General features: G+C 38.2%; 1 protein-coding gene across 1 annotated transcript in view; it reads right to left on the bottom strand.

Moving 5' to 3' along the window:
- Positions 1-12,567, bottom strand: part of LOC125660400 (beta-arrestin-1-like) — a 68,630-nt gene extending 56,063 nt beyond the window's left edge. The window contains exon 1 of the mRNA XM_048892216.2: positions 11,525-12,567. Coding sequence (XP_048748173.1) covers positions 11,525-11,556 — 32 coding nt within the window. The 5' untranslated portion in view covers positions 11,557-12,567. The remainder of the gene's footprint in view (positions 1-11,524) is intronic.

The raw sequence follows: 12,567 nt of genomic DNA, 5'->3' as shown, positions 1-12,567 counted from the left end.
TCATAGGTCCTTATAATGTGTTACAGTTTGGTAGAGGTAGTGTACGTATTTAAGTGTTGCATCATAGGTCCTTATAATGTGTTACAGTTTGGTAGAGGTAGTGTACGTATTTAAGTGTTGCATCATAGGTCCTTATAATGTGTTACAGTTTGGTAGAGGTAGTGTACGTATTTAAGTGTTGCATCATAGGTCCTTATAATGTGTTACAGTTTGGTAGAGGTAGTGTACGTATTTAAGTGTTGCATCATAGGTCCTTATAATGTGTTACAGTTTGGTAGAGGTAGTGTACGTATTTAAGTGTTGCATCATAGGTCCTTATAATGTGTTACAGTTTGGTAGAGGTAGTGTACGTATTTAAGTGTTGCATCATAGGTCCTTATAATGTGTTACAGTTTGGTAGAGGTAGTGTACGTATTTAAGTGTTGCATCATAGGTCCTTATAATGTGTTACAGTTTGGTAGAGGTAGTGTACGTATTTAAGTGTTGCATCATAGGTCCTTATAATGTGTTACAGTTTGGTAGAGGTAGTGTACGTATTTAAGTGTTGCATCATAGGTCCTTATAATGTGTTACAGTTTGGTAGAGGTAGTGTACGTATTTAAGTGTTGCATCATAGGTCCTTATAATGTGTTACAGTTTGGTAGAGGTAGTGTACGTATTTAAGTGTTGCATCATAGGTCCTTATAATGTGTTACAGTTTGGTAGAGGTAGTGTACGTATTTAAGTGTTGCATCATAGGTCCTTATAATGTGTTACAGTTTGGTAGAGGTAGTGTACGTATTTAAGTGTTGCATCATAGGTCCTTATAATGTGTTACAGTTTGGTAGAGGTAGTGTACGTATTTAAGTGTTGCATCATAGGTCCTTATAATGTGTTACAGTTTGGTAGAGGTAGTGTACGTATTTAAGTGTTGCATCATAGGTCCTTATAATGTGTTACAGTTTGGTAGAGGTAGTGTACGTATTTAAGTGTTGCATCATAGGTCCTTATAATGTGTTACAGTTTGGTAGAGGTAGTGTACGTATTTAAGTGTTGCATCATAGGTCCTTATAATGTGTTACAGTTTGGTAGAGGTAGTGTATGTATTTAAGTGTTGCATCATAGGTCCTTATAATGTGTTACAGTTTGGTAGAGGTAGTGTATGTATTTAAGTGTTGCCCTGTCCCATATATACTCCCACTACCTAAAAAAATCCATGAAACTAAAAGGATGTGTTTAAACAGTGCACTGATATTCAGTACAGTTAGTACATGACTAAGTTCATGTGACTTACTGACAGTGTGTGTACATGTGACTTACTGACAGTGTGTGTACATGTGACTTACTGACAGTGTGTGTACATGTGACTTACTGACAGTGTGTGTACATGTGACTTACTGACAGAGTGTGTACATGTGACTTACTGACAGAGTGTGACTTACTGACAGAGTGTGTACATGTGACTTACTGACAGTGTGTGTACATGTGACTTACTGACAGAGTGTGTACATGTGACTTACTGACAGAGTGTGACTTACTGACAGTGTGTGTACATGTGACTTACTAACAGAGTGTGTACATGTGACTTACTGACAGTGTGTGTACATGTGACTTACTGACAGTGTGTGTACATGTGACTTACTGACAGAGTGTGTACATGTGACTTACTGACAGAGTGTGTACATGTGACTTACTGACAGTGTGTGTACATGTGACTTACTGACAGAGTGTGTACATGTGACTTACTGACAGAGTGTGACTTACTGACAGTGTGTGTACATGTGACTTACTAACAGAGTGTGTACATGTGACTTACTGACAGTGTGTGACTTACTGACAGTGCGTGTACATGTGACTTACTGACAGTGTGTGTACATGTGACTTACTAACAGAGTGTGTACATGTGACTTACTGACAGAGTGTGACTTACTGACAGTGTGTGTACATGTGACTTACTGACAGAGTGTGTAAATGTGACTTACTGACAGTGTGTGTACAAAAGACTTTACTGGCAGTGTGTGCACAAGATGTAACAGTCTTATAATGTACAACTACATGAGATTCTCTATCAATACAATCTTAAAGTATCCATGTAGGTTTAACAGTTATACAACATTTTCACACATCTCAAATTGTATAACTTTGTAACCTTCAGTATTATGATATATAATCCCATCTATAAACACCATCCAACATGAGGAGACAGAGAGACTACTAACAAACAACACACATTTCCTGACAGTTTTATTTCCTGCATTTCTGTTTACAATCGTTACATTCAGAATCCAACATAAAAATACTTTTGAACATGCTATAAAACTCAAAACCATAAACTTTAGATTCAGACTTTAAAATAATTTTATAGGTTTCAGAAGATGCAATCCATTATCATACTGCATGCAGTGGGTATTAGAAAAACAAATTTCTCTGCGAACTATTTAATGTGAACACATGAGAATCCCTGTATACTCTGAACGAGGAAGTAAGAGAGGCGTGGCATTACAGCATGCTTCTGTTTTCTCTAACCAGTTATGATTCATTATGTCACTAAAGTCTCATTATTTTCATCTCAACTCAGCGATTAATAGAAAAGGGATGAATATGAACAGTGTAGAGCATCATTTGTGTTCATTTTACATGTATTGAGTGAAAAATTCTTGAATGGGACGTAAAACAATATACAACCCACCATCTTTCTTTCATAGATAAACAATGATTGGGGTATATGAAAATTAATTTCCCTGTAATAGAAATGATGTCCATATTATTGTTCGGAGCTCCAACATTAGTTTCTAAGCTTTCATGGTTTTGCTTCATGGTAAGAAAATCTGAGCAGGACTGTTAAAAGAAGTGAATTGAGGTTGTGTTTCTAATTAGGAACAAAAGGTTAAAATAGATCTATCGATCAACATCATTTCACTCTCAATTTTCTAAAAAGAAAATACATTTAAGATGATTGATTGATTGTATTTATTGTTTAACAACCCTCCCGAGATTTTTTCACTCATGGAAACGTCACCATTGCCAGTGGAGGGCTGCAAAATTTAGGCCCATATTGCTTGGCGTTTACAGCCTTTGAGCAGGGTGGGATCTTTATTGTGCCACTTACACCTACTGTGACAGAAAGCCTCGGTTTCTTGTAGTCACATCTGAAGGAAAGCCCTATTTAATAGCAAGCAAGGGGTACAGAGGGCCTTAATCTTAACCCGATTCCCCCGGGGGTGAGGGGTACAGAGGACCTATTCTAACCCGGTTCCCCCAAGGTGAGGGGTACAGAGGACCTATTCTAACCCGGATCCCTGGGGGTGAGGGGTACAGAGGGCCTATTCTTAACCCGGATCCCCAGGGTGAGGGGTACAGAGGACTTATTCTAACCCGGATCCCCGGGGCTGAGGGGTACAGAATACCTATCCTAACCTGGATCCCCGGGGGTGAGGGGTACAGAGGACCTATTCTAACCTGGATCCCCGGGGTTGAGGGGTACAGAGGACCTATTCTAACCTGGATCCCCGGGGGTGAGGGGTACAGAGGACCTATTCTAACTTGGATTCCTTGGGGTGAGGGGTACAGAGGACCTATTCTAACCCGGATCCCTGGGGGTGAGGGATACAGAGGACCTATTCTAACTTGGGATTCCTTGGGGTGAGGGGTACAGAGGACCTATTCTAACCCAGATCCCTGGGGGTGAGGGGTACAGAGGACCTATTCTAACACAGGCAATTGCATCGCTTGGGGTCGAATTCACTATATAAAGAGTAAAGGTATAGAACTCTAAATATAGGGTACCCAACTTAGCCGATGTAAAAACAATAAATTAATTGATATAAAATTCTACTTTGTATTTTATTTTATTCATACATAATCAATCTACATTACTACCAAAGTTCATCCCGAAATTCCGTATACTTCCCAAGATATGCAGAAATGAACTCGGAAAAAATGCCTATTATTTTTTGGTTGACTTTTAGCTGGGCCCTAACACTATACAACTACTCAGAGTGTTTGAGCATTGCAACAAGCTATCAATGAGAATGTGCAGCATAAAATATAATTTCTAAAATGAATTTCTTACCCCAATTCATAAAATGAAGTCCGTAATAGCTCCAAGTGACTGAAAATTTTTAAACCGTCTGTATTTTCACAATCCCCACCATGAACGGTAGTTATGACTAATTACCCAAAAGAGATGGAAGGACCCATAACGATTTAGAGACTCAAATACTAATATTTATCAATATTGATTCATTATAGTACATAAATTATGCTAATAACAAGTCTTTATAAATATACAAATGTCTTATTATGTCTATTTTTATCTAAATCACATTATCACAGGTGTTTGACGATTGATAATAATGATGTCAATGTGGGTAGTTAGTGGCACCGATGAAAATGACTGTGTTAAATGAAAGTAGAAACGGTTTAAAATTTTCAGTCACTTGGAGCTATTACGGACTTCATTTTATGAATTGGGGTAAGAAATTCATTTTAGAAATTATATTTTATGCTGCACATTCTATTTGATAGCTTGTTGCAATGCTCAAACACTCTGTGTAGTCGTATAGTGTCAGGGCCCAGCTAAAAGTCAACCAAAAAATAATAGACATTTTTCCGAGTTCATTTCTGCATATCTTGGGAAGCATACGGAATTTCGGGATGAACTTTGGTAGTAATGTAGATTGATTATGTATGAATAAAATAAAATACAAAGTAGAATTTTATATCAATTAATTTATTGTTTTTACATCGGCTAAGTTGGGTATCCTATATTTAGAGTTCTATACCTTTACTCTTTATATAGTAAATTCGACCCCAAGCGATGCAATTACCAGTGTATTCTAACTTGGATTCCTTGGGGTGAGGGGTACAGAGGACCTATTCTAACCCGGATCCCTGGGGGTGAGAGGTACAGAGGACCTATTCTAACTTGGATTCCTTGGGGTGAGGGGTACAGAGGACCTATTCTAACCCGGATCCCCAGGGTGAGGGGTACAGAGGACCTATTCTAACCCGGATCCCTAGGGGTGAGGGGTACAGAGGACCTATTCTAACCCGGATCCCCGGGGGTGAGGGGTACAGAGGACCTATTCTAACCCGGATCCCCAGGGTGAGGGGTACAGAGGACCTATTCTAACCCGGATCCCCGGGGGTGAGGGGTACAGAGGACCTATTCTAACCCGGATCCCCAGGGTGAGGGGTACAGAGGACCTATTCTAACCCGGATCCCCGGGGGTGAGGGGTACAGAGGACCTATTCTAACTTGGATTCCTTGGGATGAGGGGTACAGAGGACCTATTCTAACCTGTATCCCCGGGGGTGAGGGGTACAGAGGACCTATTCTAACTTGGATTCCTTGGGGTGAGGGGTACAGAGGACCTATTCTAACTTGGATTCCTTGGGATGAGGGGTACAGAGGACCTATTCTAACCTGTATCCCCGGGGGTGAGGGGTACAGAGGACCTATTCTAACTTGGATTCCTTGGGGTGAGGGGTACAGAGGACCTATTCTAACTTGGATTCCTTGGGGTGAGGGATACAGAGGACCTATTCTAACCTGTCTCCCCGGGGGTGAGGGGTACAGAGGACCTATTCTAACCCGGATCCCCGGGGGTGAGGGGTACAGAGGACCTATTCTAACTTGGATTCCTTGGGATGAGGGGTACAGAGGACCTATTCTAACCTGTATCCCCGGGGGTGAGGGGTACAGAGGACCTATCTAACTTGGATTCCTTGGGGTGAGGGATACAGAGGACCTATTCTAACCTGTCTCCCCGGGGGTGAGGGGTACAAAGGACCTATTCTAACCCAGATCCCCGGGGGTGAGGGGTGCAGAGGACCTATTCTAACCCGGATCCCAAAAGAGAGATGGGAGGACAATTAATTTACACACACACACAAACTATATACAACATTGGTCTGAATCTCCAGAGCACCATGAACACTTTAGCATCCTTTCTAAGGACAATCAAAATGAACTCTCTCTCTCTCTCTCTCTCTCTCTCTCTCTCTCTCTCTCTCTCAGTACATCACAATGTAATGATTAACACCACAAACTAGTACATTAAAAGAAAATTTCAAGCAATTCGAATTTATTCCTACATTACATATCAGACATTCAGACATGAAGCCTGTCAATGTTCCAAATAAAACAGAAAAACAATTTCTCTATATTATGCAATGGCGGGTTTAATAGTACATAGACGAAATTCAATTTTTACAAGATTACTTGATTATATAAACATGATTCCCATCCTTACTTCATCACGATTTCTATTTTCACACTTACTATTAAACATGTATCTAGAATTACGCTATCATTCTTCGTACTTTGTAACTAAACTTTTATCACCAACAGAAAAAATTGATTTAATCCCTACATGAACTCGATCAAAACAGTGAAAAAGATTGAAAAATTATGTCACCTCTATCATGACTCCCCAAAGTCTTCTGTATAAATTTTCACATTATCATTTTTAACAGTATTTGTAGATCAAATGACATTTCACATCCTTGCAATCACCACACTAATCTGCACCATGTTTTTACTGACAGAGATGTTGAGTCAATTAACTCTCACAAACCAGTCGAGGTAGCTCATTGGTAGAGATTTTTCCTTCGTAAGTGGGATGTCGTGAGTTTGACCCCGCTCGTGCGGTGGCCGCATCAAACCTAGGACGTTAAAATAAGTAGTGATTGCTCCTTCGCCAAATGATCAGTATTTAGAAATGAAAATCATGGGACTTTCAGATATAACCTTAAAATGGAGGTCCCGTGTCACAACAGGCATTCACACAATTAAGAACCCTCACTGCTACGGCCCTGAGCACTAAACATAGGTTTGAATTTATGGTACTTCACCTACAGCTGGTGACGTCTCAATAAGAGTGAAAAATTCTTGACAGGACGTAAAAAAAAAAAAAAAAACCAGATTATATTTCAATTTTTACACTTACATTTATAATACGACTCTTAAAGAGATTAATGAGATTATATTGATTGATTGCATCTTGTTAAACGTCCCTCTTGAGAATTTTTCACTCATACGGAGACGTCACTGTGAAGGGCTTCAAATTTAGGCCTATGATCGGCGCTTATGGCCATTGAGCAGTGAGGGTTCTTTAGCGTGCCACAAATACTGTGACACAGGATATTCATTTTTAAGATCATCTCCGAGGACCCGTGACATTCACACCTGATGCCGAGCGTTTGGCGATGGAACTGTCACTACCTGTTTTAATAACTATAAGGTACATCGCAGCCAGGATTCGAACCCCGACCTTCCGCTTCCGAACACTCTACCTCTAGACCACAACAGCAGTACACGCCGATCATAAGTATACGATAGTTACACGGCTAGATTATATAAAACAATTCTTACACAGATGATAAGTACGATTCTTACACAGATTATAATACGATTCTTACACAGATCATAATACGATTCTTACACGGATTGAGTTCAGATCTTAAAAGAGATTACAAGTAATGGTATTTTTACCCTGCTCCACGTACAATATGGCATAAATTTGGTTTTATTCCTAATCACCAAACGCTTACTTTTCCCCCAGAATTTGAACGTGTAATCTAATTGTTCAGGATCAGAATGTGCTAAAACTTACAAAACTATTCAAGATGTGGTACGGATCGATATTCTTCTCTTCAGAGTTCTAAGTAGACAGGCATTGCCTACATCCCCTTCTTTTCGCAAACCTTCATCTTTTGATTCTGGAAAACGTGTAAATGCCGGAACCGGTGACGGTTTACACTTTGATCAAAGTTTCAACTCAAATATGCCTGGATTTACTCAACAGAGAAGTTATTTCCACAACTTTAACACTAATGCATAGGATGTTCGCAAGGAACACTTACTCGTTATTCATCCATTTTCAAATGTTCCTTGTCCCGGGTTTGAATTATGTGTTAATTTATCTCTAGACTATTAGCAGTAGAAAAAAATTAAAATCTGAAGTCGAAAAATTGGGAAAAATTAGTAAACACACATTTTGCTTTTCGAAGAGCTTTTTGACAATTCACTTTTATTCAAATGTGTATTGCTAATGATATCGGCAAGAATAATATTCTAACTAAAACAAAAACCTTTTCAAGAACCAAAACGCACATTTCCCAATTCCAATGGTCTGGGCCCCATTCCCAAAAAGGTGTGAAAAATCCCTGCAAGTACAAGTCTTACAGAGTCTGAGGGCTCAGAATAAACTGATGGCCCGATGGTCTGGGGCCAATGAATTATGAATTGCTTTGTGAACAACAGCAATAATTTGTGTCCTTGGGGGCTAGTTGATTTGAATACTGATCAAAATTCCTCAACTATCGAGCTAATAAATTACACATGTGTGCATCCAGTTTTTATCAGATGCAAAATAATTTCTTGATTTCACTTTTGTTAAGTTGTACAATGAAGTAACACAATATATATATAAAAACACAATTTATGTTCCTTAAGATTAAGCAGCATATTTCTAAGAATGGATCGTTTCTAACTGCACAGGATGCTTTGTCTAATTGAAAAGCTCTCGTAATCTGGCTGTGACACTAGGTTTCCACAAATAACGAAAAAGAGGACGACATCAACTATTGTCAAAGTTTACATGAATAAAAACATCCCATTTTCTTAACTGTTTTCTAGTAATTAAACTATTAGTTGAACAATAAATGTGTTTGAAATTAACAATTATTCAATTATTACATAAATTGTAACTGGGAGCTCTAGATAAACAGACCAGATAAGGATTTGAACCGTGCCCCTTGAATCTCTACGCAGGCTATCTACGAACTGAAAGTGTTTTATTTATATTACTCATGAAATCATGGAACTTGGGCCAGTCGTTTTCATAAACATTGATCCGAAGGGACAGTAAAATTTCTCAACTAACCAGTGAAGATTTAATTTAAAAAATATTTCTAGACCTGTAAGTATACTCTTACAAAGATTACAAGGACTTATGATTCTTCTAGAGATTATCAGTCCAAATGTTATAGCACTAGATTACAAGTACAATTCTTACACACATTCCAACAATGACTCAGTCTCTTAGTAGAGAATCGAAGTATATTTCACACGCATTTCAATCGCACAAAAAATAAGAATGACGTAGGATTGGTCAAAAGTTTGTGAGGAGAGTAGCCAATCACAAACCAAAGCTGGGCAAACGGTGGAGTTTTGTGAATGTTCTTGAAAATAGTTTTGTTTTAATATTGTCTCTTACATATATTCTTCTGTTTCCTATTCAGGTCAAACACTTCCTACTGGGTCATGACTAGTAAAATACTTGAATATTAAGGAAGTGATGAATAAGTTTTATCATTTGTGACCTCAGTCACTCGGGAATATTTCATAAGAAGAAAAGTTTCATATGACACCTTTTATCCCCTGAATATTAGTACTGTACAACATAACTGCAGAACTGCAGCTCTCTATGGGGAACTAACTTTACCATAGTAGCTAGTCCAAAGGACTGGTAGATTCTGTAATTAACTAGTCCTGCTAGGTCAGTAGCTAGTCCAGCTGCTGGAGACTGTCAGCCCCAGCCCAGTCACAAAGCAACTATGGGATGGGAGCAGTGCAGGATGGGGGGGGGGGGGGGGGGGGGGGTAGGCTATAATGCGGAAAATGTTCAAAGTCTAACGCAAACTCCTGCATTTCTGTGGCAAATCATGACTTACTAATAAACTCATGCTTGAATTGCACATGTGTTACATCACTATATTTTTCAAAGGGAAGATTGACGCAGATGCGTTCAAGATAGACATTAGTCCATTCCATTAGGTATTTATTTTTTCAGTAGTCCATCGGACTACTCATGATATTCTGATAGTCCGGGGCAAACTTTACTACCCTCAGGCTACCGGACTAGCATTAGTGTCGAACCCTGAACAAGTGAACTAAATCTTCAGCTGCACGAGTTTTCAGTTCGAACATGTTAAATGGGGCTATTGTAAATGTTTGAAGGTATCTACGTCTTGACACAAGTAAGTGTGAATAGTGGGGACATATTTCAGGAAATTTTTTTACATAAAAATGTATAGGAAAAAAAAATTGGAAGTGACTATACAGCAATACAAACTGCATGGTATAAGGCCTATATCGTGCACAGAAAAAGTTGCACCGTAATTTGAAGGTTTTACAGTGATGGGTGTGTAGCTCAACAGTCTGTCCCAATTTTCCCCCAGAAAGCTACAGTTCTGATAACTGTGGTAAATAAAAAAGCAATGCTCATCTATTTCTTCTGAAAATCTTTAGTACTGTATAAAGTTGTACATTACTGTATTTCCTCATATCAGTTACATATGTTGCAGGTTTATAGCAAATGTATGGTCATGGCAACCAAACTTCTCCATGTTCTCCTAAGTATAATTCAATAATATTGCAGGTGGCTTGGCTACCATGGCTAATGCCTGATGTTAAGTACAGACACTAACTGCTTTACAGTTTACCTACTTCCTAAAGTTTTTGAAAGCAGTTTCTTATATTGGTCGTTTAAATAATTTTACCAGTTCAAAATACCGTCTTCGCTACAATTATTTCAGTGCACTACCTTGCCCTTAAAAGGACTGATTCACGATTTTCCTCAAAATTTTGTTCTTCACTTTTAATGATGGAAATCTGTCTAATATGTTTAAAATATTTAACATAGAAATTAAGGTCATACATTATCACAGAAGCTCATTTTAGAGAGAGTTCATTATTTGTTTGTAAACAGAGATTGCGGTATGTTATTGTTTAGAAAATTTTCGAAAGAAATGGATATCAATCTAAGTTTATTATATCTTTCACATTTCAAGCATTCTTTGGGTAAAATGTGTCATCTAAAAGTTAATATTTGTGACTATGCAAAATTAAGATGCTTGCTAATACAAAATTAATATTTCACTTAATTGTTAATTTGTATGTACATAAAAAGACTCGAGTCTTTGTTTACACAACACAGATTCAAGGTTATAATATAGCTTTTATTCTTGCATTCAGAAGGTCAAAATTTTGGTTGTCAACATTGAATGAGTTATACTTTTAATGTTTAACATCAAAAATAAAAAATATTTTGTTCAAAAATCGTGAACCAGTCCCCTTAAAAGCAATTCTCACAACTTCACAAGCCTAATGTAGTGATCTTACTAGTCCTATAAAAAAAACGAGGACAATATCGGGCTAGCGGTCACAAAAAAAAGGAAATGCATTACAAACTTTAACTACTGTGACCAGAACAAACCCATCTACTGGTCAAAACAAACTTCCCTGTGCATTGTGACACAGCTGGTCATTGTGTACCTTAGAAATTAGCCAACATGTAATCCGACTGTAAACATTAGAGTAGGCTAATGGTATCTGTACTGTAGTAACACATGACTATCTGTAGCCTGACCAGTAGTGTCCTAGTGACTCATAGCTGGACTCTCACTGCCCATTTATTAGCTTTTATTATGATCACATTAGCAACATGTGCACTATGATCCGCCCAATTAGATCATATGGTAGGTCTATATACATAAGCTTGTTCACTGTTGACAGAGATAGTAGGAAGTTACTTACTTGGTCCCTGTGGGCCCGTTCTGGTTTGCCATTGTGAAGAATCAACCGATATATAATAACTCTCAATCGCATCAGCAACCCGATTTAAATGTCTCCCAATACAGCTCGCAGTTTATCAGCACACAAAAACACTCCACATTTCACATCCAAACGCCCTTCGGCGTAAGATTTCAGCAACAACCAAAATTGAAGAGTCAGGCGTCTTGTTTCGCTGTAATGTAAACAAGGCTCATAACTTCTTTTCCTCGTTTCGTTTTTAATAACGTACGAGTTGAGTCTTCATGGCGGAAGATCGATAATTTGACAAGTTTCTCCTACGATCGCTGGACTGCTCCTCTGCTGTCTGTCGCACGCTGAACGTGCAATGTGTATCGACATAAACAGTGACCTTTTCTGCAAGCTAAATCGGTCAATTCGTCTCTAATTGTGTCATATCATACCCTTGTACAATAGTAAGAAAATATGCCATTGATTGAGAGTGTCACGTGACAATATCCTAAATATGTGTATGGTGACGTCAATCGAGGAATCCCCATTGGGCACCTGTGTAACAGGGCTTTTCCACTCACGTTGCAGCAACGAATGATAAAAGTTAAATGTTTTTACATTTTTTAGCTCACTAATTGAATTGCTTTCTCCTTTAATCTAAGTGTTTTTCATATAGATCTAGATCTACACACACACAAAACACACACACACACACACACACAAAACCCAGATGCACATAATTTTTCGAATCGGGACATTTTCAGGTTCATTTTAATGCATGATTGACCAGTACAATTACAAAAAGACAGGATGGTAATTAAATTATGTATACAATCCAATTATAAGAGATATACAGTATAGATAGGCCCTAACACGTGATTGTCCAGATGCATGTACACCAGACACGTATCACTTTAATCTATTATTATTTATTTATTTTAGACAAATATACATTGTTTACAAGTAGACTTTCTTATTTTTTATCCTGTTATTCCTATGCACAGTTTGTTTTATCTAATAGATGAGTAAAAAAGTAGTGGACATACAGATGTAAG

Source organism: Ostrea edulis, chromosome 9, assembly GCF_947568905.1.
Source record: "Ostrea edulis chromosome 9, xbOstEdul1.1, whole genome shotgun sequence".
Classification (NCBI taxonomy): Eukaryota; Metazoa; Mollusca; class Bivalvia; order Ostreida; family Ostreidae; genus Ostrea; species Ostrea edulis.
The sequence above is the reverse complement of the archived record's forward strand: the minus strand, read 5'-3'. Positions and strand labels throughout refer to the sequence as shown.